The sequence below is a fragment of the Pleurodeles waltl genome, chromosome 4_2 (assembly GCF_031143425.1).
Source record: "Pleurodeles waltl isolate 20211129_DDA chromosome 4_2, aPleWal1.hap1.20221129, whole genome shotgun sequence".
In the NCBI taxonomy this organism is placed as follows: domain Eukaryota; kingdom Metazoa; phylum Chordata; class Amphibia; order Caudata; family Salamandridae; genus Pleurodeles; species Pleurodeles waltl.
Window position 1 is genome coordinate 371,934,649 of NC_090443.1, and position 27,463 is coordinate 371,962,111.

Consider the following 27,463-nt stretch of genomic DNA (forward strand, 5'->3'; position numbering starts at 1 on the left):
TGATTTTGATAATTTGCAGCATGGTCTGAAGCCAGCCTGGTAATCATACAGTAAATGGTTATCATTAATGTGATCCTGGAGTTGAACATAGACTGCATTTACAGTGATCCTGCTGATGGACAGTAGGTTAGTGATGGGGCTGTAGTTGGCGAGGTCCTCATTGTCTTGTGAAAATTTCTTTAGGGGGGATGATCTGGCTTGTTTTGAGAGCTTCTGGGAAGATGCCCTTGTGAGGAACACATTGGCAATGGTGAGTAGGGGTGAGAGAGCATCTTCAGAGAAAGCGTTATTGAAGGATGAGGCAAAGAAATCATCTTTATAAGTGATTTTGAGGAAGTAGTATATGTCAGCTGGATCTCCAACAGATGGTGTTTTGAAGGTTGACCATTGCATGAGTTTATAGGATGGGGTGGGCATAAGAAAAGAAGCAGGCTTCTTTTGTCAATGTGCTGTTGGGTCTTCTGTATCCTTTTTTCTTGAAGAAGAGTTTGTGGCTTCACACATTTCTATGGAGTGACAAATAGATGAGTTTGGCAATGGCCGATTCAGTGTTCGATTTTCTTGAAAAGTATTCTGCCAATGTTGGTGGCTTCACTGATTGATAGTGCTGGTAAAGTACTTTGCTTTGGCTGATCTGATGAGCTTTCACCATGTTGTGCTTTGGGACTTCAGTTCATGAGGTCATCAGGAGTTTTGTTTTTTCTATCATTTTCTTTCCAGTCTGAGGGTGGATCGTCTATTGTCAGCAAAGTCTTTAGAGTACTAGAGTGCCGAAAGCATTAGTTTGAACATGCTTGTTTTATTTGGGGGTTGGGTGTTCACATAGTTTTGCAACACAGTGTTGAAGTTGTATAGGAGGGTGTTGGAGTTGATAGGGTAAGAGATGAGTTCAAGCATTAAGTTGTGTATGCAGTCTTTGAAGATCTGAAGGTTTAGTCTTTGTTAGTTGATAGGATACAGAGAAGAGGGATGGGGATGTCAAAGTGGTTGGTCCAGTCCAGGTATATGGGTGGTTTGCATTGGATTGCTGGTGATGTTGAAAAGACAATTCATTAATTGGTAATAGGATTGTCTACTACTTACAGTGCTTGTAAACACAGATGTGTGGTATGAAGTGCTGTGTAAAAAGATGTTTTTATTGTTCAATAGAAAAATATATTGTGCTGGATGTTGTGTGTGCTGTTATACAGTGTAAGTGCTGTTACAAGCTTGATGACACTAACGATATGGTATGTCTGCACTGCATTTGTTTATATAGCATTATGTTAGTGATGAGTCTTGGTGTAGACCAATGTCCACCAATTAAGGCATGCCTGGCCCATGCTAAGGGGTAGTGTATTTTGTTTTCTGAGTATGCTATGATATTAATCTGTGGCGCCTCCCATGGAAAGATTATGATGGTCCTGCTAACCAAAGGTAAAACAGTAGATACCAGTACCCTCCCTCAGAGGTGAATCTTGTCCAGTGCAAATCCATCTGTTCCCCTGTTCCCATCTTTACCCCTATCACGAAGAGTGGGCAATCAATATAATGTAAAGGCGAATAAATAAGTCCTGGAATATCGAGGCGTAGCCAGTGGCGGTCCGACCATGGAACCGGGAAGTCCAAATATAGCAATAGCGTATCCTTGCACAATAGAAGGAAAAGGTATGGACACCTTAGGAAAGTTGCAAATAACTCTTTACTATCAAAAGATTCTGCCTCCCAACGCATTTCAGCCGTAGCTTTGATCACGGTTATTTGCAACTTTCCTAAGGTGTCCATACCTTTTCCCTCTATTTTGCAAGGATACTCTATTGCTATATTTGGACTGGACTGGTAGCTGGAGAGCTACCAGTAGCTCACGAGCTACTCATTGGAGAAGCCTGGTGTACACTAATCCAACCGGTTAGGATTTCAGTCAGCAGTACAAATTAACCTTCAGATATTTGGTATAAATATATATTTGGAGTGCAGTCATTGTGTCTCCAAAAATCAATTTTTGTGTATTTTGATATAAAATGCACCCTTCTTATTTTGAATATAACAGGTTACTTCCCAAACAAAAGCTTATGTTGTTCATGGAGATAAAGACAATTTTTGTCCTGAAGTAAAATGTTTTCATTTTTGGTACATACAAGTTTGCTAACCAAAAAACAGTTTATCGTTGTCATCAAATACTAACATGTACTACTGCCACACATTGATGGATTCTACCTTGCATAGCCATGTATCACCATTTTATGCTCTGATTGTCAGGAATTGCCACCATTTAGCTTCGGCTAGCAGAATACCACGGGCAGGCATTGTTATGATCTAGATATCCACAAGAAGCCAGGTATTATCACCATTATGTCAGTGCCAATACCATATCACGGGTGAATACCACAATGCCATGGATGACCTCAATAGGTTAAGAATCCCCCCCAGTATGCCAAAAAGAGTGGTTTACCAATAGAGTGGGCACCACAGTGCAAACATAAGACAAGATACAGCGCCAATGTGCTAGGGTAAATGTTTTTGCTGATGCCTAAATATGCCAGTGTTTAGCACTAGTGTTGTTAGGCAAACTACTTTTCCAACCCTCCTCAGAGTGACACAAGGAACACAAACACCAGGCAAGGCTCTGGAACAGATGAAATGTTTGTTGAGGTGCCAAGGTTTATTGGCAGGCCAAGGCAGAAGGCAAACGCACATCCCAGTGTTAAGTCTCACAAGCAAGCATCTTCTGCCCTGAGACATTTAAGTAAGGCAGCTATATATGTTAAAAAGTGCTGCCACAGCAAAACCCCAAAAGGGGACATAGTCCAAACATGGGCAAGCATCTACAAAATAGAAATGCTGCATTTACACAAAAACTTCAAGACCACAGAGTATAATTATACGTAATGGAGCATGGGCAAAAAACAGTGAACAGACAACAGGTGTACTGTAGGCAAAAAGGGGCTGGGTTACTGAGGGGCTGAACTTAAAGTGTGAGATGAGCTAAACTTAACAACTTGGCTTGAAGAGGTTTGTTTGCACAGCTGGCGTAGGTGTCAGAGAGGTCAGCAGGGAAATCTTGGGGCAGTGCTAAAATAGTAATGTGGATGAGGGGAACCATTCTGTGAACAAGAGGGGCTCACATGAGCAAGCAACTTGGTCAGAGAAAATAATAAATAGCTTACATATGGTTACATATATATATTTTCTCAACAAGTGTGTGAGGCCTTCATTTTGCCAAGCGGTGGGCATCAAAATGCTCTAATATGGCAAGAAGTACCACCATTATGCCTACTCTGAAGAACTAGAATTTTGTAAATGACGGCCACTGTGAATGCTGTGAATGCTCCACACATACCAGGCGCAGCATGTTGCCAAAAAGTGGGCATGTTCATGCCTTATAAGACTGCAATATACTAATAGCAGTTCACCCAGATACTGGTGGAACTCCACTGGCTCCCCTTGCTAGCCTGCAGCATCTTCAAAATCAGTTACACCAGTTATAAAATTTACAAAACTATTGTGACTTGCATCTTGACCTCTCTGGCTGATAAATTTGCCATCTCTGGTCTTGAGATCAATTTACATAAATTGGGCCATACAAGTCAGAAGGACCACATGCACCACACAAATATGCAGTCCATTTTCTTTGGCTACAATTTCCAATTCGCACATGGGACCGCTTGCCAGGGGGAAAAGCCAGATAGCAAATGCAGACCAAGCGTAGAAGTTGCTCTGACATATCTTATCCTCCATCTACATACAACAAACAATGGGTCTAGCCCATTGCTCAGTTTTGTATTGACTCCCTCAAGTAACTTAGGGCTGATTTAGAGTTTGCCAGATGGGATGCTCCCTCATAAACATGATGGATATCACTGTCCACTATATTACAAGTGCCATAGGAAATAATGCACTGGTAATATGGTGCACTGGATATTGGTCACATTTGTGATGGAGTTTTCCATCCGCCAAACTCTTAATCAGGCCCTTAGTCATGGTGAAAGTGGCCTGTTGATGTTAGTAGTCTACTGCCTGTAGACCTGTGCCTCTTTTTGAAGCATATTACCTTGAAGGGACCGTTTCTGTAACTGCTTATATTTCATTTCTACCCCTTCCTCAAGTTAGAGATGGAAGTATTAGTCAGTAATCCACAGACATGTAGCACATACACAGTAAAGTAAGTTCTGCTATGCAGAAAAGTGACATTTCTGTCCCCAGTCTTTATGGTGGCATCTTCTGTAGAAACCCTGCTTTAGGCCAGAGCTGCCTTAGGAGAATTGAAAATGCGGCAAGGACTCATTCCAGCACATGTGTTTGTGAATCAGGAGCCCTGCAGCACCCTGGGTTTGCTGCAAGAGCACAATGTAATTGCAATGGAAAAATGTGTAGCAGGCACTCAAAGCAGTTTGGGCACAGGCATCACCTTTTGTGTAGACACACATCTGCTCTAGCCAATGGAGCCAATTGATCCTTAATGGAAATAATTGACAGAGTCTGTGTTTGTCCTGGATCTGGCTGTCTTGAACCTTTGTTGGAACATGTTCAATAGATGATCCCTATAATAGTAAATTCATATAGGAACAAGTATTGGCAAAACCAATAGGTCTCACTTATGCAGCAGCTTTTGGCAACTTATTTTAACCATGTTGTACACCAGTGTGACTACTGTTCAACATGGCTAAAAGTTAGTGGGGTGGGGTAGATTGGCATAGAGTGAAGTTAGGGTAGAGTGGGGTGGAATTGAGTGGGGTGGATTGGGGTAGATTGGAGTGGGGTTGAATGGGGGAGTAGATTGGAGTGGGGGTTGGTTAAATTAGCGTGGTAAATTGGAGTGGGGTAGATTGAATTGAGGTAGATTGGGGTGGAGTGGGGTAGATTAGAGTGGAAAAGATTGGAGTAGATTGGAGTGGGGTACATTGGAGTGGGAAAGATAGGAGTAGGGAAGATCGGGGTAAAATGTGGTAGAGTAGAGTGGGATATAGTGGGGTAGATTGGAGTTAAGTGGGGTACATTGGGGAACAGTGGAGTGGGTTGGATTGATGTAATTGTAATTGTATTTATATAGCGACTACTACCCCTGCCGAGGTTGCGAAGCGCTTTTCTGTAAGTAGCACGCTACTCCGGAACCCAAGAGGAATTAGTGGTAGATTAGTATAGGGAAATATGAGTACAGTATTAGTATTAGTATGAGTTAATTTCAGCGGAGGATATGTGAGTTTGTTAGTTGGATTGACTAGAGTAATGGAGGGATAGAGGAGGGAAGAACCCAGAAGTGGTAATTGGGAGTTTATAGTAAAAGGATGAGGCTTGGGATGAGTAAAGGAGAGATGGAGGAGGGAGAAGTCTGTGGAAAGGGGTTAGGGAGATCATAGTAGTAGAAGGGGTTTTGGATGAGTCAAATGTGAAATAAATGAGGGAGAATTTAGTAGGGCTGTTTGGGAGAGCAAAGTAGTAAACTGAGGTGTGGGTTGAGCCAGAAGTGGAAGAGGAAGGAAGACCATAGGCCGTGTTATTTTGGTGATCAAAGTAGTAGAATGGGTTTGGGAAGAGTCAGAGTGGGGATGGAGGATAGATTGATAGAGACATAGGGTGATGGGGAGACAGAGTAAAGCTTACAAGAAAGTACATTGTATTTTATTTTTTATTTATTTATTTGTATGTATTTATTTTTTAAATGTATTTATTTAATTTTATTTATTTATATTTATTCTCTAGTACAGTAGGACTAGAGTAATAAATAAATAGATATGTAAATACATAGTAAGTGAATATATGTTCAAGGAATATAATAATGGGTATAATATTATGAAAGGTAAAGTTGTATTGTATAAACACAGAATTTCCAGATTTGTAATATATGATGTTAATTAATAAGTGTACTTTTCTAACATTCATTTATCTGTCCTCAATTTTTCAATAGCAAAATGCTTGCTGTTAAATAGTTTTTTAAACTTTGTTTATTGGTATTTTTCTTTGTGGAATAACAATTAGCCAAGTGTTATGTCCCTTAGCTCAGGGCACCGATTCAAACATATACATTGCAGCTGGTTCATGGACAGTACAGAATTGTGTCATGGCCCTTCCGGGTGCAATACTGGTATTCTATATATACAGTACTTTGGGTTACAATCACCTGGCCTTGCAACCTCTGTTCCATTTCAATCATATGACATCCACTATCGTCCTAGTTGTTACCATTTAAACTGTTAACACAACTAATGAAAACATGAGAACAATGTGCTGGAGGGGCGTTTCCGTGCTGCGGTGTGATTGGGGCATGCATGAGCTCTCCAATTTGGGGGGGTCTATATTTCTACCTCAGTCCTTACCCATTCCCGGTGTAGTGGTGGGGGTCCCTCCTGATGATCTCCATTATCATCCCCAACTGGACCGTGGAGGCCTTACCTATATGTTGGTGTTGGTGCAGCGGGACCCGGCCTACCACCTCAAATAATAGATTATCAAGACCTCTCTGTTTCATGTCGTATTTTGTTATTTGTGGTCCCCCACATCTCCTCTCCCCATCAAGTGGTGCCACAGCCCACCTCTAACAAGCCTTTGTCCTCTCCGAGTTCCCGCACCCCACCTACTTCTCATCTCTGTGCTTCCCAGGCCTCTAATATCTTGGTCCACAATGGGGCTATGCGACGCGTCAGCATCCCCCGGGCCTCCTCCCCACGTAATACCTTTAATTCGGCCTGGGCCCAAGTTGATACATCCCGTTTCCAGTCCACTAGGGCCAGGCCCGTAGGGTATTTCCAGGCCATGGCAATCCGACGCCTGAGTAGGACCAGTGCAAGGTCCAAGAACCTGCATCCAACTCTCTTAGAGGCAGGTCTGGTTTGTAAGCCCAGCAGACACAAGGAGGGATTTAGGTCCAATTGCATACCAAGTGTTCCCACCAAATCCTCCAGCGCTCTCCTCCAGCCCCTCTGTATATCGGGACATTCCCAGATCATGTAGTTAAAGTCTGAGTCTACAGCATTACATCTGGGGTATTCCCTGGGTTCACCACCATATACTACTCGGAGCCTGTGAGGGGTGAGGTATGTTCTGGGTACATAATTATATTGGATATATCGGAAACGTGTTTTAGGGGATACTCTATGGGGGTATGCCAGCACTTTCTGACACTCTGCATCCGTCAACTCCTTGCCTAACGTCCCCTCCCATTTCGTCCTTAGGGTCTGTAAAGACTCCAGGGTAGCCTTATTATGGGCTCTGTAGAGCCGAGCGATCAAGTGGATTGTCTTCCCCTATTGTCAGTAAAAGTTGTAGTATTGTATGTGTCTCTGGCTCTGTATTCACCATGGGCCATAGCCCACTTACAGCATGGATCAATGTCTGATACAGCAGGAATTGCCCCCCTGGGACTCCGCCCTCCTCCACTAACTCCGTGAATGGGAGCAAGACTCCTTCCCGGAAGATGTCACCCAAGGTCGTCACTCCTGCCTGGGTCCAAACCCTCATTTGATTCCGCAGCAAGGTGCGACTCGATGTCGCCAAGGGTTAGCCAGGTATCTCAGGGGAGTAGGCCAGTGTCACTCCTGTATGTCTCAAGCAACGTCTCCAGCAAGACAGAGCCACCGTCAGCATGATGTTTCGTGTTGGAAGGGTGATCCTCGAGCTGAGTATCCTAGCCAGTAACAGGTCAGTTCCTATATCACCTCGGGATGTGGTCAGATCTAGCTAGTTTTCACCCGCAAACCACCTAGCAACCCACTGGAGTTGGCATGACTAGTAATATAATTCAAAATCTGGTACTGCAAGTCGCCCCCATCAGTAGGGTGACGAAGGGTGGAGAGAGATGTTCGCTGTCAGCCCCCATCCCAGAGGAGCTCCCTAAGGAGAGCATTTAGTTCCCTAAACCAGCTCACCGATATAGTCACTGGGAGGTTACTGAAGTAGTATAAGTGGCAGGGTAGCATAATCATTTTGGATAATGACACCCTGGCCATCATGGAGAGCCTAAGAGAGCGCCAGAACGCCAAGCACAATCTTAAGGGGCGAAGTGCTCTACCTAGATTTCCATCTCGGTCATCTCATAGATTCTGAAATACTTGTATACCCAGATATTTGAAAGTGCAGGGGACCATGGGATATCAATAGGACAGGAGGAGGACGTTCCATGCCCGGAGTCAATGGAAAGATGGGCCACCAAATTCCCCTAGTAAATTGAGTTCCCAGGGAACTCCCGATGTACCATCCCACAGATAAATTAGTAGGTCGTCTGCGTAGAGTGATATGACATGTTCCATAGGACCCCACTGTACCTCTCTGCCACGCCTCTCCATTCAAAACTGTGCTGCAAGGGGCTCGATGGTGAGAGCAAACAGCAAAGGTGAGAGAGGGCATCCCTGCCTGGTGCCTCGGAATATGGGATACGTGGCCGACACCGCCAGCCTTTTCGCACCCTCGCCACTGGGAGGCAGTACAGTAGTTCGACCCATCGTATCCATTTCTCCCCAGGCCCATTCGAGTCATCACTGTCTGCAGATAATCCCATCTTAATGAATCAAAGGCATTCTCGAGGTCCACCGAGAGAAGGACAGCACTGGGGTATCGTTCATCATGCTGTATGTGTAGGAGAGAAAATAGTTGTCTCAGATTCAGGGAGGTGTTACGCTCAGGTATGAAATCATTCTGGTCTTCGTGTATGAGGTGGGGAACGTGTTGTAGCAGCCTATTAGCCAGGGCCTTACTTAGTATCTTAAAGTCACAGTTCAACATGGACAGGGGCCTGAAATCAGACACTGAAGCATCACGTGTTTTGGTCTTGGTTAGGGGGACCACTAATGCCTCCCTCAATGTCGCAGGGAGTATGCCTCTGTCGAATGCCTCCGTGTAAAGGTCAACCAATGTGGGTGCGAGAATATCTGCATATGTCTTGTAAAACTCCATAGGGAGTCCATCCAAGCCTGGCGTTTTGCCTGCTGCTAGTTGTGAAATAGCGGTTGTTACCTCTTCTAAGGTTATTACTTCCCCCAGGGGATCCCTAGCCTTGTGTTTTAAAGTTCTCAGTGGAAGGGACTGTAAGTGATATTCCAGCAACTCCGGTACATCTTCCTTAGGTTGCCTATAGAGGGACGTGTAGTATGATTTAAATACTTTGTTTATTTCATGATCGGGGCATCCCCCCCCCGGGCCGCACCAACCATGGCAGTAGCCTACCGGATTTACCCTCCTCTGCATGCAAGGATGCTAGGTGCTTCTGGTAGTTATGGCAGTTCAGCCTTTCCAGGGGTTGATTGAATGACTTTTGTTTTAAGGAGTCTCTGCTGTGCCATCGGATCCTCGCCCCGTTAATTATCCCTGTTATGTATTTCTTTTCCCAATCTTAACTCGAGCTCAAGGGTGCGTCTGATCTACCGATTGTCCCATACAGTGGCCACGTGTCATTAACTTTAACTTTAACTTTAAGGTTTCCCACTTTATGTGGCGAGATTCGGTGGAACCCTTATTAATGCTAATGTTCTCCAAGAAGGGGGATCGAAGACCTTCTCTATAAACTGGGTCCTCTAGTGCCATCGGTTGTAGCCTCCATAACGGAGTGGGGGCCCTTACTCCAGCGCATCACCAGTTAATAAGTAACAGGCTGTGGTCTGATAGTGTTCGACCCGGGTATCCGGAGTGAGCTATCTCAGAGGTAAGAGTTCCAGTGCACAGCACCCGATCAATTCTGGTGTGGATCTGGTGGAGGCCTGAGTAGTATGAATAGTCCCTATCCTGGGGGTGCTAGACCCGCCAGACGTCCTCTAACCCCCAGTGTGTCATCCACTCATTCAGGCCCTTTGTCCTCTTGTGAGCCGTTGCCCCAGGTAAGGGAGGGAGGGAGCGGTCCATTACAGTATCCAGTACACAGTTGAAGTCCCCCCCAATCAATAACCATCCACTCGAGGATCCGGCCAAGCGTCCAGATAAAGCCTGTAAGAAAGGCATCTGTTCCTGGTTAGGAGCATACACACAGCTCAGCGCTACATGTCTACCAAGCAGCCTTCCCTCCACTATTATGTAACGGCCATCCTGGTCTGTGTCTATGGATATAGTCTCAAACGGAACCCCAGCTTTCACCCATATCATGGCGCCCCGTACAGATGCTGAGTACGTGGTGGCAAATATCTGCCCTCTCCATCTACGTTGCAGCTTGTCCACTTCCCGGCAGGTAAGGTGTGTTTCTTGAAGTAATACTATATGTACCCCCTTCTTTTTAAGTATGCCAGGATCTTGTGGCACTTGATGAGCGACCCCATCCCCTGGATGTTCCAAGTTACCAGTTTGTAGTCTGTCATTGGATGGAGTCTGAATCGAGTAGGGACGCCCCAGCCCCAGTAGCAGCTGTTCTTCATCTCTACCTATTGGCCCCCAGTCACCACTATCAGGATTGGTTACAGCGTATCTAACCTCCTACGCGCAATAAAAACATATAACTTCATTCCCCAACCCCCATTCCCCAGGGCAACACTGCAACAGGCGGTTGCCCAGCATATGTAAACCAAACAGAACAATAACGCTAAGTCATATAGGTGGTCATTACAACCCTGGCGGTCGGTGTTAAAGCGGCGGTAAAACCGCCAACAGGCAGGTGAAAAAAAAAATGGAATTACGACCATGGCGGAAACCGCCAACATAGACAGCCACTTTAACACTCCGACCGCCAAGGCGGTACAAACAAACACCACAGCGGTAACCGTCAACAGACAGGCGGAGGACAATGTACCGCCCACAGAATTACAACAGGCCAATCCGCCACCGTTTCACCGTGAACAAAAACACAGCAGAAACAAGACTTGGAAGGGGAAACACTCACCTCTACACATCCCACGAGGAACCAGGAGGCCATGGAACCGGAACTTCAGATTCTTCCAGCCTTTATCTTCCTGCTCCTCTACCAGGAGCACGGACGCGGGCGGCGAAGACCACGGTGAGTACTGCACCTACAACCCAGGGGAGGGAAAAAACAGTGACACACACACGCAACACGCAACACTCCCACCCCCACCCTCACCCACGACAACACACACACTAATACATCATGATACATTACAGTTACACCCCATAACCACCCATGGAAGAATGCAAGGACAAAAGGAAATGAGTCGAATGATTGTAATATATCCAAAGACAGTAATCCAAAATATATACATATATAAAGATATTCACACTATAAACAAATATATACACCAAGAATACAAGTCCAAGGTATTCCACTATCATAGTCCGTGGACCACTGGGCCCAAAATGCATGGGCGAGGCCCACACTCAATACCCGAATAAGACGGAGAGAACACTGCTGGGGCATCAGATAGAAATAAAACAGGCACCTCGGGGGGCACCTCAGCCAGATGAGTGCACGATGCCAGATCCACGAGGGGGCTCCATGCCCACTGTTCAATCCTGGGGAGTGCAAAGCCACAGTCTCTCAAGTCTCTACAGTGGGTGGTTTGCCCACTGTTCAATCCTGGGGAGTGCAAAGCCACAGTCTCTCAAGTCTCTACAGTGGGTGGTTTGCCCACTGTTCAATCCTGGGATGTGCAAAGCCACAGTCTCTCAAGTCTCTACAGTGGGTAGGTTGCCCACTGCTGCATCCTGGGGAGTGCAAAGCCACAGTCTCTCAAGTGGATAACATTCTCCACTGGTTTCTGGAGGGGGATGTGTGCCCAGAGTGCTTCATCCTGCCAAGGACTGTGTGAGTGGATGTGATACTCCACTGGTTCTGGAGGGGGCTTTGTGCCCAGAGTGCTTCATCCTGCCAAGGACTGAGGTAGTGGATGACTTTCTCCACTGGTTCTGGAGGGTGCTTTGTGCGCAGAGTGCTTCATCCTGCCAAGGATTGAGGTAGTGGATGTCTTTCTCCACTGGTTCTGAAGGGGGCTTTGTGCCCAGAGTGCTTCATCCTGCCAAGGACAGAGGTAGTGGATGTCAATCTCCACTGGTTCTGGAGGGGACTCTGGCCCTCATCCTGACCTTGGCGGGCGGCGGAGGCCGCCCGCCAAAGTCCCGCCGTCAGGTTACCGTTCCGCGGTCGAAAGACCGCAGCGGTATTTCTGACATTCCCGCTGGGCTGGCGGGCGGCCGCCTTCAGGCCGCCCGCCAGCCCAGCGGGAAAGAGGCTTCCACGATGAAGCCGGCTCGGAATCGAGCCGGCGGAGTGGAAGCTGTGCGACGGGTGCAGTTGCACCCGTCGCGTATTTCACTGTCTGCGCAGCGCAGGGAGCTGAGGGAAAGTGGTCAAGGTTGGACAGGAAAAGTTTCTTAGGAACACTGGGACGGGTAGCTGGAGGGGGTTTAATAGTGGAGGTAGAGGTAGTGGTTGTAGGAGGTGTACATTTGGTGACTTTGGGTGAAGGTGCATGGGCTGGAGGCTGTCGTGAGGTGGATGGCTGTTGGGTGGGTGTGTGGCTGCGTTTGTGTACCTTGGGAGGTGGCCTCACTGACACACTGGGAGAGGACACAGGGGACGTGTGAAAGGTAGTGGGGGTGGTGACTGCACGTGAGCGGGGTGTGGTGGTGGGTGTGCTGGTGATGGACGTAGTCGCTGAGGATGTAGTGCATGAAGGTGTGAGTGGAGACGAGACAGGGAGGGAGGAGGGAGACGAGGAGGAGGGGGACACAGTGGAGGCAGTGGATGTTGGTGTGTCTGCATGTGTCTGATGTTTGCATGAGTGCCTGTGGGATGTGTGGTGCTTATGTTTGCCAGAGCTTCCCTTGTGTGTTGAGGTGTGTGCATGCTGGTCTGATGGTGTGCTTGGGATAGGCTGAGGTACAGGGGTTTGGGTCTGGGTGGAGGAAGTTGGAGGGGGGAGGCTAGAGACAGGGACAATGGCTGCCATTAGTGCTGAGGCCAGAGTTTGAAAAGCTCGCTGATGGGCTGCCTGACCAGAGTGAATACCCTACAGGTATGCATTGTTTGTTGCAACTGCCTCTCTACACCCTGGATGGCATTCAAAACGGTAGACTTCCCAACAGTGAGGGACCTGAGGAGGTCCCTTGGCCTCCTCACTGAGGACAGCAGGGGTGACAGGGGCAGGGGCTGAGGTGTCTGGGGCGAAGGAGATGCCCACCCTCCTGGGTGAGCGGGCACGGGACACACGCTGAGGGGCTGCTGGGAGGGCGGAGCTGGTAGGGGGGGTGGCGGCTGTACCTGTAGATGCGGGGGGCACAGATGGGCCTGCCACCGCAAGGGAGCTCCCATCAGAGGAGGAGTCCGTATCGCTGGTGTCAGCTCCTGTCCCCGCCGTGGAGCTCCCCTCGCCCTCCATCCCACTGGTAAATTCAGCTTCCGTAATGTAGCCCTCCAGGGCCATGTGGGACGCAGCTCCCTCCTGCTCCGGTGCCACTGCTCCTCTGCCTGTTGATGCTAATGCACACAAGAACAGGGAGACCACAAAACGTGGGGGGGGGCAGACAGAAGAAAGACATGTTGAGTGCATGCAATACCGCTGCCATTGGCAGACACTACAGACACAGAAGCCCCCTGCACTACGCCGTGCAATTGGAGTTCCCTATTCAATCCCAGGGACATGGGTTACAAGGCTATGCCCGATTGCTGCACACATGGATGTCACAGGAGCCTGACTAGGTATAGTTGGCACTGTACACAGGTTGGGTGGGGTGCCACAGGGCCTGCCTTAAGAAGGGTCCTTGCCTACTAAACTCACCCTGGCCTAGGGGAACCCACAGCCCACCTCCCCCACCCAGACAACTACAATGCGCGCTGAATCAGCAGAATGAGAGTGTACTCACCCCCTTGTGGCTGCTGTGATGCCCTCAAGCGCCCATCCAACTCCGGGTACACCACCGCCAGGATCCTGAACATCAGGGGGGTCATGGTGCGACGGTCACCCCTCCCACGTTGGGAGGCCATCCCCAGCTGTGCCTCCGCCGTTGTCTTGCTCCGGCGGCGAATGTCCTCCCATCTTTTCCGGTAGTGGGTGCTCCATCTGTGGTAGACACCCAGGGTCTGGACTTCCTTGGCGATGGCATGCCAAATGTCCTTCTTCTGTTGGGCGCTGACCTACAGGAATAGTACAGGGGAAAAATAGAAGTTATTACCGTCCGCACGTCACAGTCATTGGCCAGCATCCCTACCCTTGCCATGACGCACATTCACTCATTGTCGTTTCATGCACGCCTCATTCTCACCACCCCCATCTTTCATCCACACCACTCCACACAGGCATTGCCCATACAGCATGCTCACAGTGTACTTACCTGTTTGTCTGGAGGACCGTAGAGTAGCGTGTACTGGGGGAGGGCCCCATCCACAAGTTTCTCCAACTCCTCTGTGCTGAAGGCAGGGTCCCTTTCCCCAGACACACGAGCCATTGTATCTTCCAGACTGAGGTCACAGCAGCACTTGCAGTGTAGGTCCTCTCCTGTCGAAGATCAGGTATCAAGTGATTGAACAGAGAGAAAATGGCGGTCAAGTCCGCAGCGGTGCGTACTGTCACTGCCGGCGTACATCGTCATTGGCTCCTGGGACCCATAGGGTCCAATGTTAACCAATGCAGGATTGCGGTGCGGTCTTCGACCGCCTACCGCGACGGTGTACAACACCAGCGCAGTTACCTCATATCCCCTTGCCCCACTTTACAGGTCAGGCAGCCGCCATTTCATGGGCCCACATGGCATTATTTTGGACTGCGTCACACATATCTAAGCCTTGCCTAAACACTCATACAGGCATATGTCGATTTGCTAATATTTTCAGAGTAAGCTGTGTTTACGTACCTCAGAGTTGGTTGACTCTCTGCTCGCTGTTCTCCTCCATAGGCACCATCCGCTGGGGCATTTGAGGAGATGGCGGCATCCTCCGGTGTACAGACCGCTGGTGGACCTGTCGACAATGGAGGAGCGACATGTGATCATCACCTACAGACTTGATCGTGCCACAATCCAGGAACTGTGTGCCCAGTTGGAGCCAGACCTGATGTCAGCTATCCGCCATCCCACAGGAATCCCCCCTCAAGTGCAGGTGCTGTCTGTACTCCATTTCCTAGCAAGTGGGTCATTTCAAACTACAGTGGCCATGGCATCAGGGATGTCCCAGCCTATGTTTTCCAACGTGTTGTCCAGAGTGTTGTCTGCCCTGCTGAAACACATGCGGAGCTGCATCGTTTTCCCTCAGGTGGAGGATTTGCCTACATTGAAAGGTGATTTCTATGCCCTGGGACATATCCCCAACATCATAGGTGCCATTGATGGGACACATGTGGCCTTGGCCCCCCCGCAGGAGTGAACAGGTGTACAGAAACCGGATGAGTTACCATTCAATGAATGTGCAGATGATGTGATTGGCAGACCAGTACATCTCCCATGTGAATGCCAAATTCCCTGGCTCAGTGCATGACGCTTACATTCTGAGGAATAGCAGCATCCCTTATGTGATGGGGCAACTCCAGAGGCACCGTGTGTGGCTATTTGGTGAGGGCATGGACCCAATACAGTGTGAATAGTTGTCTGGGTCTGGGGATGTCCCTATGAGTTAGTGTGTGTCTAACAGTTGTCCCTCGACATTTGCAGGTGACTCTGGTTACCCCAACCTGTCATGGCTACTGACCCCAGTGAGGAATCCCAGGACAAGGGCAGAGGAACGCTACAATGAGGCCCATGGGCGAACTAGGAGGATTATAGAGCGGACCTTCGGCCTCCTGAAGGCCAGGTTCCGGTGCCTCTATATGACAGGTGGTTCCCTATTCTACTCACCAAAGAAGGTATGCCAGATCATCGTGGCCTGCTGTATGCTTCACAACTTGGCTTTGCGACGACAGGTGCCTTTTCTGCAGGAGGATGGTACAGATGGAGGTGTTGTGGCAGGTGTGGAGCCTGTGGACAGTGAAGACGAGGAAGCAGAAGAAGAGGACATAGACAACAGGAACACAGTGATCCTGAAATACTTCCAGTGAGACACAGGTAAGAAGACAACACTGCCTGCTACATCTGATTTAATTCTACTACCTCTCATCTGTCTGTCATTTTCACCCAGTGTATGGTCACTGAGTTGTCACTTTCCCTCACGATTTCACAGATGTGGGTCCCACAGTGTGACATCTGCTTTTTTTCCGCATGGACTAGAGCTGTGTGACATAGGTATGTTGACATTACATTTGATATAGCATTTTGCCACTGTAATTGCTAATACACAATTTCGAAATCACAGACAGACTCCTGATTATTTTGTGATTTAAGGGTGTTTATTTGAGTGCTCAATATTGGAGGGTGTTGTAAAATGGTCAGGGGTAATGTGGAGGAATGTCCATGGCAGAGTCCAGTCTATCAGTCTCACAGGTGCATTGTCCAAAGGGGCATAGGAAGTGCATCTGGGGCAGTTTAAGGAATGACAGGGTGACAAAGTGGGACAGAAGGATGACATGCAGTGAGGTCTCATTTCTTGGCGAGGGTCTTGGCATTGTTCTCTGTCTTTGTCCTGGATCTCAGGGACCGCTTGCGGGGTGGTTCTCCATCTGCAGAAGGGTGGGGTGCTGGTGTGGTGGTCCTGTGGGGGTGCCTCCTGTCCACTAGCACTGGCGGAGGTGGTGGGCAGTTCATCGTCCAGGCTAGTGTCAGGGGCCCCTTGTTGTGCCACAGTGTCCCTCCTGGTGTTCACGAGTTCCTTCAGCACCCCTACAATGGTGCCCAGGGTGGAATTGATGGATTTGAGTTCCTCCCTGAAGCCCAAATACTGTTCCTCCTGCAGCCGCTGGGTCTCCTGAAACTTGGCCAGTATCGTTGCCATCGTCTCCTGGGAATGGTGGTAGGCTCCCATGATGTTGGAGAGGGCCTTGTGGAGAGTGGGTTCCCTGGGCCTGTCCTCCCCCTGTCGCACAGCAGCCCTCCCAGTTTCCCTGTGTTCCTGTGCCTCTGTCCCCTGAACCGTGTGCCCACTACCACTGCCCCCAGGTCCCTGGTGTTGTTGGGGTGGTGGGTTAGCCTGGGTTCCCTGTAGTGGTGGACACACTGCTGATTGACGTGTCCTGGGGACAGAGGTGCTGTGCTGGTGTTTCCAGAGGGGGGGAAGCTCTGTAGTGGCCTGTGCCAGTGTGAGGGGAACCGACTGTCCTGAGGTCCCAGATGGGCTGGGCTGGTCATCTTGAGCCAGTTGGACAGAGCTGCTGTTATCACTGTGGGCCTCTTCTGTGGGTGGAGTGGACATATCTGGACCCTCCTGTCCGGTGACGTTGGGTAGGGGTCCTGCACGGATGTAAAGGCATGATCATTGCATCTGTTTGTGCCATGGTGTGCAATGGGTGGGTGACCGTGTACCCCAGTGGTTGCATTCCTGTGTAGGATCTTGTGTGATGATGGTTTAGGGGGGTGTATGGGTATGTGCAGTGGCCATGCTTTGGTGATGGGTGTCCATGCTTTGTTGTTGCATGCATGGCTTGGATTTGGGATGTGTGGTTTGTGATATTGGGACATCTGTGAGGAGTTGGAGTGATGGAGGTGAGGGCGAGGGTGGGGGTATGTGACGGCATGCAGGTAGGGGGGTGAAAGCAGTGAAGAGTGACTTACCAGAGTCCATTCCTCCAGCTACTCCTGCGAGGCCCTCAGGATGCAGCATAGCCAAGACCTGCTCCTCCCATGATGTTAGTTGTGGGGGAGGAGGTGGGGGTTCGCCGGCATTCCTCTGAACCGCAATGTGGTGTCTTGAGACCACGGAACATACCTTCCCCCGTAGGTCATTCCACCTCTTCCTGATGTCATCCCTAGTTCTTGGGTGCTGTCTGACTGCGTTGACCCTGTCCACGATTCTTCGCCATAGCTCCATAGGAGGAGTCCGTATCGCTGGTGTCAGCTCCTGTCCCCGCCGTGGAGCTCCCCTCGCCCTCCGTCCCACTGGAAAATTCAGACTCCGTAATGTCGCCCTCCAGGGCCACGTGGGATGCAGCTCCCTCCTGCTCCGGTGACACTGCTCCTCTGCCTGATGATGCTAATGCACACAAGAACAGGGAGACCGCTAAAAGGGGGGGGCAGACAGAGAAAGACATGTTGAGTGCATGCAATACCGCTACCGTTGGCGGACACTACAGGCCCTGTCCACGATTCTTCGCCATAGCTCCATCTTCCTAGCTATGGTGGTGTGCTGCACCTGTGATCCGAATACCTGTGGCTCTACTCGGATTATTTCCTCCACCATGACCCTGAGCTCCTCCTCAGAGAACCTGGGGTGTCTTTGCGGGGCCATGGGGTGGTGTGGGTGATGTGTGGGGTGGGGTGGTGTGTGTTGTGATGTGTGGGGTTATATTTAGAGGTGTGTTGTGTGAGGTGCTTGGATGTTGTGTGCGTGATGGTGTTGAGTGCCTGGGGATGCTGGTTTGTAGATGGTGGCGTCTCACTCTCGCCTTCAGTCGCAATTCTGATCGTAAGGGTTTGTGGGTGATGTGGGTGTGTGTTTTATATTGTATTGGATGTGTGGGAGTGGTGTGTGTATGTGTATCAGGTGTGTGTATTTGGAATTGTCCAATGTGGATGGGTTTTGTAAATGTGTGTGTATTTTGAGCGCGGCGGTGTGTACCGCCAATTGAATACCGTGGTTGAAAGACCGCCGCGTGGATTTGTGGGTCGTGATAGTGTGGGCGTATTCCTGTTGGCATGATGGTGGAGGTTTTGCTATCGCCAGTTTATCACTGACCTTTGGTGTGGCGGACTTGTGTGGGTGTCTGGATTTTGGCGGATTCCGGGCTGTGGGGCATAATGACCGTGATGGAATTCCGCGGCCGCGGTGGTGTGTTGACAGCCTTCTGCACGGCGGTAAGCGGCTTTTACCGCCAATGTTGTAATGACCCCCATAGTGTTCTTGCCATTCGATTAATAGCGGCCGAGAATCTGGATGGGGGTCCATGGCCGTCATGGTCCCAATTTCAAACAAGTGCCCTCGTTATGAGGTCGGGGTCACTAGGTAAGGATCATCCCAGATCTTCCGCAGTTTGGGGGGGTCACTCTTGGAGCCTCATCAGAGTGGTGAGAGTCTGAGTCTGTGGAGTGAGTCTGGTGGTCTGAGTCACCTCTGCTTATATCGCCAGTTGGTTCTGCCTGTCTTAGCGACGCCACTGCCTATAGGACAGCCCGCCTGTCCAGTGCATTCTGTGCTGGTGTCGGCCCTGCGCTCAGACAGGATCTGTTCCGTTGTCTCCTCACTCTCCTGCGTCCTTGCTGTGACAACAATCGTATTGTGGTGCGGGGGTCCCTTCCTGCTTTATGTGCTTCCAGCCACTCCCATGCTTCCTCCGAGGTTTGAAAAAAGTAGTATGCCCCTCTATGATCACCATCAGCCTGGCCCGGAACAAAAGCGAGTACTGAATGCCCGCGTCCCGCATTGCCCTCTTCACCGCTGCATAGGAGGCCTGTCTGGACTGTACCTCTGCCGTGAAGTCTGGGAAGAGGGTCACTGTTACATTTTCCATGCGGAAGGGCCCGGCTTCTCTGGCTCGTTGCAACAGTATGTCTCTGTCTCTGTACTGCATCAGTTTAGCCACCACTGCTCGTGGGGGCCGGCCTGGGGCAAGTAGTCTCGATGGCACCCGGTGAGACCTCTCCAATGCGAAGAAGGGGGTGAGTTGCTCTGGGGCGACCTCCAACCTCAGCCATTTTTCCAGGAAAATCACCATGTCATTGCCCTCGACACCCTCCGGAAGTCCGATAATTTGCACGTTGTTCCTCCGGTTCCGGCCTTCCGCATCTTCGACCCATCGTTCCAGTCACTGGATACAATCAGTCAGCTGCACAACAGTGGCTTTAATCACCTGATGTGCAGGAGTCAGATCCGTAAGCGTGGTCTCAGGGCATTGAACCCTGTCTGCTAATTTCTGGTGTTCCGCTCTCAGCAGGCCCAATTCCACTGACACCTGACCAATTTCCAGCTGAAGTATTGTTTTAGAGTCCTCTATTGCTCCCAGGATCTTGTCCAGCGTAGCCTGTAAGGAGTGCGGAATCGGGTTCGGCATGTTCGTTTGGGCCATGTCACTGTCTCGGCACCTCCCCTGTGACTTTGCCCTGTTCCAATATTTGGTAGTCATGCGGCTCAGCTGGTGGTAGCTTCAACAAGGGCTTGGCAGTGGTCCCGGCGGCCTCTCTCAGGGTCACTTGTCCTCTCCCCGGAGCGGGACTCATCAACGGAGGGTCCAGTATCGGGGCGGGCTATCGCCAGTGGCGACCCGCCATAGTTCGTCACTCACTCACCTCTAATGTGTCACCCAAGGGCGTGGGAGTATAGGTACAGTCCAAGACCATCAATGTCTATAGGCCTGATTATTGTCTCTGTGGGACTTCACAGTGGCAGCATGTAGTCCTCAGGGGCCGAGCAAAAGTGGTCCCCAGCCAGGTCACGTTCTGGGGGGTCTCTTCCGAAATCTACATGATTTTCACTATATCTCCGACCCTGCCAGCCCGTGCCACCATACTGCGCCCAGCCGGCCAGTGCTCTGGCAATGTCTCTCCCACTGCCGCACCATGCGGCATATACGCCGAATATTCTGGCCCAGCTGCTCCTCCAGTGTGCGCGGCTCTCTCAGGCCCTCCGTCGCCGCTTGTCTTTAAAATGCGGTGGGGCGCCGCACTCCATCAACGCCGTCCCGCACTGCCACAGTGCTCTCAGTGATCCCCCGTTGTGTGGCCCCCTACCGTATCAGAAGTGGTGCCTTCAAGCCCTCCAGGCCACACTGGTCCACCACGGCCCGGCCGCTCCCCTTCGTGCACCCGTCACCCACCTGCAGTGTCGAATCAGCCGCTGCCGGACTCCCCAGTCACCCGGCGTCCCAGTGGCTCACTCTCTGCGGTTCCAATCTATTTCAGAGACTTCTCGGCCGTGCCCCCATTCCTCCCTGCAGCTGGTGACATCCCCAACCCCTGCTGGGGTGATATAATAAGGATTTTTACCGGGCCTAGGTGGAGCAGATCACTCACTCGTCCGCCATGGCTGCAGGTCAGGCCACGCCCGCCACATGCTGTTGAATAGTTAAGATAACATTTGCTTATTTTGCTATTAAAAAAAAGCAGGGATTCATAAGTATCTAATATAACAACTTATCTAGGAGCTATGCAATGACCTATGAACAAGCAAAGCATAGAATAAAATACACACATGCACACACGCATACACATGTATATTTAACTGTGAGTAAATATACATTTGTTACACAGGCTTAAAAAGTATGTGTATAATTTAGTATGAAATAGTAAATATACATATTTCTTAAAGAACTATACATATCTCAAACATACACATAATCAGAATATAAATATTTATCAGCACGTGCATATGCAGTCCATTGCTGTTTGGATATGGTGGTCATGAAGGAAAGAGCCAACTCTTGAGTTTTCTTCTGAAGACATGATAGTTATCTGTGGATCTCATATTTGGGGGTAAGTAATTCCATAGTTTGGCTGCTTGAACAGAGAAGGATGCACCACCTAATGTCTTTTTCTTGTATGGTGGTGTTTGAAGGCAGGGTGCCAATCTTGAGTGGAGGTTTCTTTGTTGAATGTATTTGGTTATTTTGTTTCTGATGAAAAGCAGTCCTGTTCCTTGTATAGCTTTGTGGGTGATATAAAGCAGCTTGCAGGTGGATCTTCTGGCAACCGGTAACCAATGTAGTGCTCTCAAGGCAGGAGAGATGTGGGCTTGTGGCTTTACATGTAATAGTAGGATGGCAGCTGAGTTCTGAATATGTTGTAGTTTTTTCATAATAGATAGAGATGTTCCATGGTAGAGGCCATTGACATCATCCAGTTTAGATAGTACAAGAGATATGGTAGCCTGCACCTTGTGTGGAAATCCAAGGTGGGGGAAGATGCATTGCAGAGTCTTTAAGGTGATAAAACTTGATTGTGCTAATTTGCTCACTTGGGCATTGATTGTTAACTTGGAGTCCATGGTAATTCTAAGCTTTTTAACTTCCTTTGGTACCTGAGGAGGTAGTCTCAGATCGTCAGGCCAGGCGCACAGTGGGTCATAATTTTTCCACTCGCCACATGTGAGTATTTTCGTTTTGGAAGCATTCAGTTTGAGATGCTCCAAGTCATCCACTGATCAGCGGCTCTGTGGCAACTGAAGATTTGTGAGTTTTCAATGCCTTTGGAGCATTCCAATTTAAGTAATATTTGTGTTTCATCTGTATAGTTGTAGCATGTGAGTTGAAAATCATTGATCAATTCTAATAATGACATCATGTAGATGTTGAAAAGCATAGGTGAGATGATTGATCCTTCGGGGTAGATTGGGGTGGGGTAGACTGGAATGTCAGGTAGATTAGAGAGGAGTGGGGTAGTGTGGGTGGATTAAGTTAGGGTAGAAGGAAAAAGGCGTGTGGATAGATTTGAGTAAGTGGGATGAGGTAGGTTGGGGGAATGGGGTAGACTGGAGTGATGTGGGATAGACTTGGATGGGGTGGGTTAGACTGGACTAGGGTGGGGTAGAGTGGACTAGATTGAAGTAGAGTGGAGTAGATTGTAATGTAGTAGATAAGAGTGGAGTAGACTGGATTGAACTAGATTGAAGTGAACTAGATTGGAGTGAGGTAGATTGGAGTGGGGGAGTGAGTTAAATTGAATTGGGGTAGACTGGGGTGGAGTAGATTGGGGAATAGTGGAGTGCACTGGATTGGGGTAGACTGGATTGAAGTGGTTTGGAGTGGAGAGGAGTAGATTGGAGTGGAGTCGGGTGGATTAAGATGAAATGGGCTAGATTGAAGTGGGAGAGATTTGTGGATTATGGTACGCTAGATTGGAGTCTAGTGGGGTTGAGTGGACTGGAGACCAATAGAAGTTTGGGTAGTTTGGAGTGAGGTAAAGTGGGGAAGATTTTTGTGGAGTGGCATAGATTGGAATGGAGTAGTAGGGTAGATAGGACTGGGACAGATTGGGAGGGGTAGACCATGGTAGAGTAGTATGGGGTGGGGTAGATTGGGGGTGAGGTGGATTGGGGTGGAGTGGGCTAGATTTGAGTGGCATATGGTACATTGGAGTGATGTGGAGTGGGGTAGATTGGAATGGAATGTGGTAGATTGGGGTGGGTGGGGTGGGTGGAGTTAGATATACTGGAGTGGGGTGGAGTGGAGTTAGATAGACTGGAGTGGAGTCAAGATTGGAGGGGAGTTGGGCAGAGTGGGGAAAGATTTAGTAGGGTAGATTGGAGTGGAGTGGACAGGATGGAGTGGTGTAGATTGGGTGGATTAGAGTAGGGTGGATTGAAATGGAGTGGGTTACATTGGAGTAGGGTAGCTTGAAGAGGGACGATTAGAGTGGGGTAGTTTGGAGTGGGTTAGACTGGAGTGGGGTAGTGTGGAATGGATTGGAATGAGATACATTGTAGTGGTATGGATTGCTGTAGAGTGGGGTAGATTGGAGTGCAGTGGGGTAGGCTAGGGTAGATTGGAGGAGGGATTAATAGCTGGAGTAAATGAGATCTGCTATTCATAAAATGCATTAAATTGGTGAAAGTGATCTCAGAACTAGAGCACCAAGTACATAGTGATATGGAGTCCATTAACCTAAGTATCTTAACCTATTGCCTAACTCAATCTTTAAGTGAACTGTAAGAGTTTTGGCCTTGTCACATATAAAAATGACACTGGAGGGAAGCCACAAGGAATTCAGTTTTGCTAAGTTATTCTTACAATACATGCTTCAAGGAAATCCCGAATACACATGACAGGTGGAAAGGATGCGATTTCTGAATTGCCTGATATCGCTTAAATAACAGTCAATAAATTGAAATTGAGACTGAGATTAATATTATTAATACAATACCCTCTTTCTGCAGGTTTCTGATGACGTTCCCCGACCGAGACAATGGAGGCCTCAGATATACAGAAAATGCACGGACGTTCCATGGTTAATAGTCTTTTTTCTGTTTTGGGCTGGCCTAGTAAGTGGTTTTCCATTTTTATGAACTAAAGATAGCTATGTATTCACAAAATTATGTTGATATCATCAGACAGGTGAGGCAGAAACAATATTATTTTATTTTTATTTGTTTACGTTTTAAAGACAGGTTAAGTGTTTTTTCTTGTGTTTGATTTTAGTTCCCTTTGGTTGAGGGTCAGATACTGTAGGGAATTTGTATGAGAACTGCGGCATGCATATTTATGTTTGAATTTTCTTATAAATCTCTTTCATTCAAAGTTGTAGCTGTACATAGTGCAGAAGGACAGACACAAGAGTATAATAAAAGGACAATAATAAGGGCTCCAAGTTGAATATTTACATATTTACCTGATCAATACACACTCACTGTTTGTAGGATTTTTTGCTTTAAGAATGCAATAAAACAGTACAGTCGCCTAGAAATTAGCTTTCTAGTAAAAACAGTCACTAAAAACCCATCCACATTGTAGTACAGATACTTGATAAATCTGAAACAATGTAAACTTCGCTGTGGAGTGTCATCCGCTTTTTAAAATTCTCCATATGTCAACATATACATCGATTGGCACGGCAGTCAGGATTGATGGCCCCCAGTACCAGAATAAAAATTTTCCTAGCTTACGCGTCAAGACTTTTCAATTCTATTAAGGACACGGAGGCGAGGATGATGCTTCTCTCTCTTTACTGCAATAAAAGACAGCAAAACTTCAATAACTCAAAAACTACATTTCCCATGAAACCATGTAGTCCACTGTCCACCAATCATAGGGATGACCCCTGTATATCAGTCTCTGCAAACATAGTCCTTCCTCTTTCAATATGCCAATAATAGTCTTCTCTTGACGTACACGCATAAACAATATATTGGTTGGGTACGTAATCATTTAATCATAATGCGTAGCATAAATTCAATTAGAAAATTAATATATTAATATAATAAAGTATTTTCTCTCTGGGTAGGATAATCCTTGCCTCCGTGTCCTTAATAGAATTGAAAATTCTTGACGCGTAAGCTAGAATTTCTTTTATTCTATGTCAGGACCGGAAGCTTCGGATTATGCTAGTTCAAAGCTGATCAATAACTGTTGTAACTACGTCCACAATCGGTTTATGATAATAAAAAAAATTATGTGGAATCTGAGGACCAATCAGCCACTCTCATAATGTCCTCTAAACGAGACCCAACAGAGAACGCCTTAGAGGCCATAGCTCCTCTAACTGAAAGCGCTCCGAACATAGAAACATCTATACCAGCTTCCCCTAAAATCCACCTGACCCATCGTGCCAACGCAGCAACAGAGACAGGGCCAAAAGGCTTTTGAAGAGAAATCAACAATTGTCCTTGAAAATCTCTACGGACCTCACAAGTACATTCTTCATAAGCTTTTAAACATTTCACAATACACAATTTTTGATGGTGAGGAAAGGCTGGATAAGAAACAAATCTGGAAGCTGTCTTTGTACGATTGGAAATAGTAAAAGAAACTCCCGAAGGAGTAAAAACTCTACCTGCTATATCCAGTGCTCGAACATCTGATACCCTTCGACAGGACAAAAGACACAATAATATAGTCAACTTTGCCGAAAGCTGCTTGTGAGAAAGGTCTTCATTGCACGGCCAAGATTTAAAAAATCTTAAGACTATATCCACATCCCAAAGGGAAGAATACCTAAGCTGAGGTGGCTTAACCATTCGGACTCCACAAAGGAGTTTACAAACTAATGGGTGTTCCCCCACCGGTTTCCCTTCTATGTGGGGGAGGCCCGCTGAGATCGTCAATCTAAAATTGTTGATGGCTCCATAGGCTAAACCCTCAGCAGCTAAATCGGAAATACATTTTACAATCATAGCAATGGAGGACCCCAAGGGATCAACACTTTGTTCACTACACCAACACGCCCATCTGTTCCAGGAAGACTGATATATTTTGTGAGAGGAAAGAGACAAAGATTGGGACAAGAAAAACATTGCGTTGTCAAAAACTCCAGACACTTGCCAATGTCTCCGGAAATTCTCCATGCCATGAGGGACAACTGCCCCATCCATATTAGAGGATGTGGACACCCCAAAGGGTCCCATAGCAGTTGAGGATCCGGCAGGATCGCAATTGGATGAGCACACGACATGGACATCGCCACTGGAAACCATGGTTGTGCTTTCCAAATGGGAGTCACTAAAATTAATTCTGCTTTCTGTCTCCTCACCTGAGAGAGTACTCTCTGAATCATGACAAATGGAGGAAACGCATAAAGCATCCCCATTTCCCAAGACTGCAGAAAGGCGTCCGTCCCAAACGCCTGAGGATCCGGCCTCCAACTGAAAAATTTAGTAAATGAGCATTGAGTCTTGAGGCAAAGAGATCTATCACACAAGGACCCCATGGAAGGTTCAATTTGCTGAAGATTTGAGGATTCAGTTTCCAATCGCTGCCATCCCTGAGGAAGCGGGAGTTCCAGTCTGCAATCAGATTGGCTCGTCCCGGAATATATTCTGCAGTCACTGAAATGTGGTGTTGTAGGCAAAACTGCCAAAACTCTTTCACTATTTCCACTAGAACACGGGACCTGGTTCCTCCCATACGATTGATATACTGTACTGCTGAAATGTTGTCCGTCCGAAGAAGAATGCAACATTTCGCTTGACGAGGAGATAGGGAGCGAATTGCAAATGCTCCCGCCAATAGCTCCAGACAGTTGATATGAAGATTAAACTCCTCCTGAGACCATCGGCCACCTATCTGAATCAGACCACAGCGAGCCCCCCAACCCCAACGGCTGGCGTCCGACTCTATAATCACTATGGGGCTTGATACAAAGATGGCTCTGCCGTTCCATGTATCCACGTGAGCTAACCACCAATCAATCTCAGCTCTGGCTTCGTCCGACAGAGCAATCTGTTCTGCGGAAGATAAGCCTTTGCGAAGATGCAAAATCTTCAGTCATTGTAAGGCTCGATAATGAAGAGGTCCTGGAAATATTGCTTGGATGGATGAGGCTAGTAGGCCCACTAAACGTCTAAGGGTCTTCAATGATATAGTCTGAGAGGCAAGGGCTCTCCTCAATTCTTTCTTGATAGAACTCCTCTTTGCCAGAGGCAACAACAATTGGGCCTTGACAGAGTCTACCTGAAAGCCTAAGAATTCTATGACCCTGGAAGGAGTCATCACTGACTTGTCTGAATTGATAAGGAACCCCAGGTCCTGAAGAATTTGAATCGTCCAAGAAAGATGAAGAAGGACCGACTCTTCTGAATGTGCCATGATCAGAATGTCGTCCAGATAAATAATGAGACGGACTCCTCTTTCTCTGAGAAGTTGAACTACTGGTCTTAGGAGTTTGGTAAAACACCAAGGGGCAGACGAAAGACCGAAGGGAAGGACGGCAAATTCATACCAATGCTCTCGCCAGCAGAATTGAAGATACCCGTGGTACGGTTCAAATATAGGGACTGTAAGATACACGTCCTTGAGATCCAAACGCACTAAGAAGTCTCCTTCTTGAAGAAGATCTCTCAAAAGATGCATGCCTTCCATCTTGAAATGTCAGTAAACAACCCATGAATTGAAATCTCTGAGATTGAGAACCAGCTGAGAACCGCCTCCTTTTTTCTGAACTAGAAAAATAGAACTGACAAAAC

General features: G+C 48.0%; 1 protein-coding gene across 1 annotated transcript in view; it reads left to right on the top strand.

Moving 5' to 3' along the window:
- Window positions 1-27,463, top strand: part of SLC44A3 (solute carrier family 44 member 3) — a 556,605-nt gene that overhangs the window by 19,650 nt on the left and 509,492 nt on the right. Inside the window, exon 2 of the mRNA XM_069231480.1 lies at window positions 23,723-23,827. Coding sequence (XP_069087581.1) covers window positions 23,723-23,827 — 105 coding nt within the window. The remainder of the gene's footprint in view (window positions 1-23,722; window positions 23,828-27,463) is intronic.